We start from the raw sequence: 1,641 nt of genomic DNA, 5'->3' as shown, positions 1-1,641 counted from the left end.
GGCCGCCTGCTACGGCGTGGGTGGGGTCGACAAGAATAGAGTACATTATGCAGTTCATTTAGTTAACAAGGGAAATAATGAGGGAGCGTGCAGCGTGAATGCCAAGAGAAGAGCCACAGAAAGCCCATTGAGCGCCCGGCGCCGCCATCACATGGCGCGGGCGCTATTTAAAGCGGGCGGCGGGCCCCGTTCAGCACCACTCGGGCTGGCCAGCGGCGCCGCGCCAGGGCTGCGCGGGGGCTGCGTGGGCGCTGCGCGGGGCCATGCCACGCTCCTTCCTGGTGGACTCGCTGGTGCTGCGGGAGGCAGGCGAGAAGAAAGGGGAGGGCAGCCCTCCGCCTCCGCTCTTCCCCTACGCCGTGCATCCCTCGCACCCTCTGCCCGGGCTGCCGGCCGGCGCCTGCCACGCTCGCAAGGCCGGGCTGCTCTGCGTCTGCCCGCTCTGTGTTACCGCCTCCCAGCTGCACCCGCCGCCGCCCGCCATCCCCCTCATCAAGGCCTCCTTCCCTCCCTTCGGCTCCCAGTACTGCCACTCGCCCCTGGCCCGCCAGCAGCACTCCGTCTCCGCCGTCAGCGTCGGGCACGCACCGGCGCTCTACCAGGGCGCCTACCCGCTGCCCGACCCCCGGCAGTTCCACTGCATCTCCGTGGGTAAGGGCCACAGGAGTGGGAGCGGGGTGGTGCATGTCTGCATGAAAGCGGCGAAGCGGGGCGATGGTGGGGATCCCGGGGGACCCTGCCGACGGAAAACAGAGAGCGGGGTCCGTGCTCAGCACTAGGAGGCTGGACGGGAAGTCCCGGCGCCTCTCCGCCGGTGCCCCGGACATTGCGCAGGGAGAGCCCCGCTGCTGTCCGCCGAGTCCCCGATCCAGGCTGTGCGAACGGGGAGAGGCGGCCACAGTACCCCGTTAGTTCGGACTCCAGCCTGGCAGCAGCTTGAAGGGTCACCGGTCCCCCGGGAAGGAGAAAGGGTTGCGGTCCCGCAGAGCGGGCGGCGAGGAGGGCTCAGCGGGCTGCCCGGTGTTGTGGGGAGGGCGGCGGCGGACCCAACAGGTACTGACGGTGCGTTCTGCTTCGTTCCCAGACAGCACGTCCAGCCAGCTGCCCAGCAGCAAACGGATGCGCACCGCCTTCACCAGCACGCAGCTCCTGGAGCTGGAGAGGGAGTTCGCCTCCAATATGTACCTTTCCCGGCTGCGGCGAATCGAGATCGCCACCTACCTGAACCTCTCCGAGAAGCAGGTGAAGATCTGGTTCCAGAACCGACGGGTCAAGCACAAGAAAGAAGGCAAAAGTAGCTCCCACCGGGGCGGGGGGGGCGGTCACAGCTGCAAATGTTCGTCCCTTTCCACCACCAAGTGCTCGGAAGACGACGAGGACTCGCGCATGTCTCCGTCCTCCTCGGGGAAGGACGACAGAGGTCTCGCAGTCACGCCCTAGCCCCCCGCACGCCCACCCAGCTCCCCAGGAACTGTGGCGAGAGCAGGGAAGGGAGTCCTGCCTGCCTCGGTGCTGATATGCAGCCGAAGGATTTTATACTGTTTTGTATAATTTGTGTAATTTACGAAGGACTTTATGGCCTTTCTAAAGCCCCGGCCCATGGCGATGGGTGTTCTGACACCCTGTTGTAAATAAATTGTT

General features: G+C 65.5%; 1 protein-coding gene across 1 annotated transcript; it reads left to right on the top strand.

The window, feature by feature from the left end:
* Positions 1 to 263: 263 nt before the first annotated feature.
* Positions 264 to 1,440, top strand: GSX1 (GS homeobox 1). The gene is made up of 2 exons (XM_071571212.1): positions 264 to 651; positions 1,085 to 1,440. Exons 1-2 carry the CDS (start codon positions 264 to 266, stop codon positions 1,438 to 1,440), a joined length of 744 nt encoding a protein of 247 aa, XP_071427313.1.
* Positions 1,441 to 1,641: the final 201 nt, after the last annotated feature.

The sequence above is a fragment of the Pithys albifrons genome, chromosome 1 (genome assembly GCF_047495875.1).
Source record: "Pithys albifrons albifrons isolate INPA30051 chromosome 1, PitAlb_v1, whole genome shotgun sequence".
Classification (NCBI taxonomy): Eukaryota; Metazoa; Chordata; class Aves; order Passeriformes; family Thamnophilidae; genus Pithys; species Pithys albifrons.
Note: the sequence above shows the minus strand (reverse complement) of the source record. Positions and strands in the feature narration are given on the sequence as shown.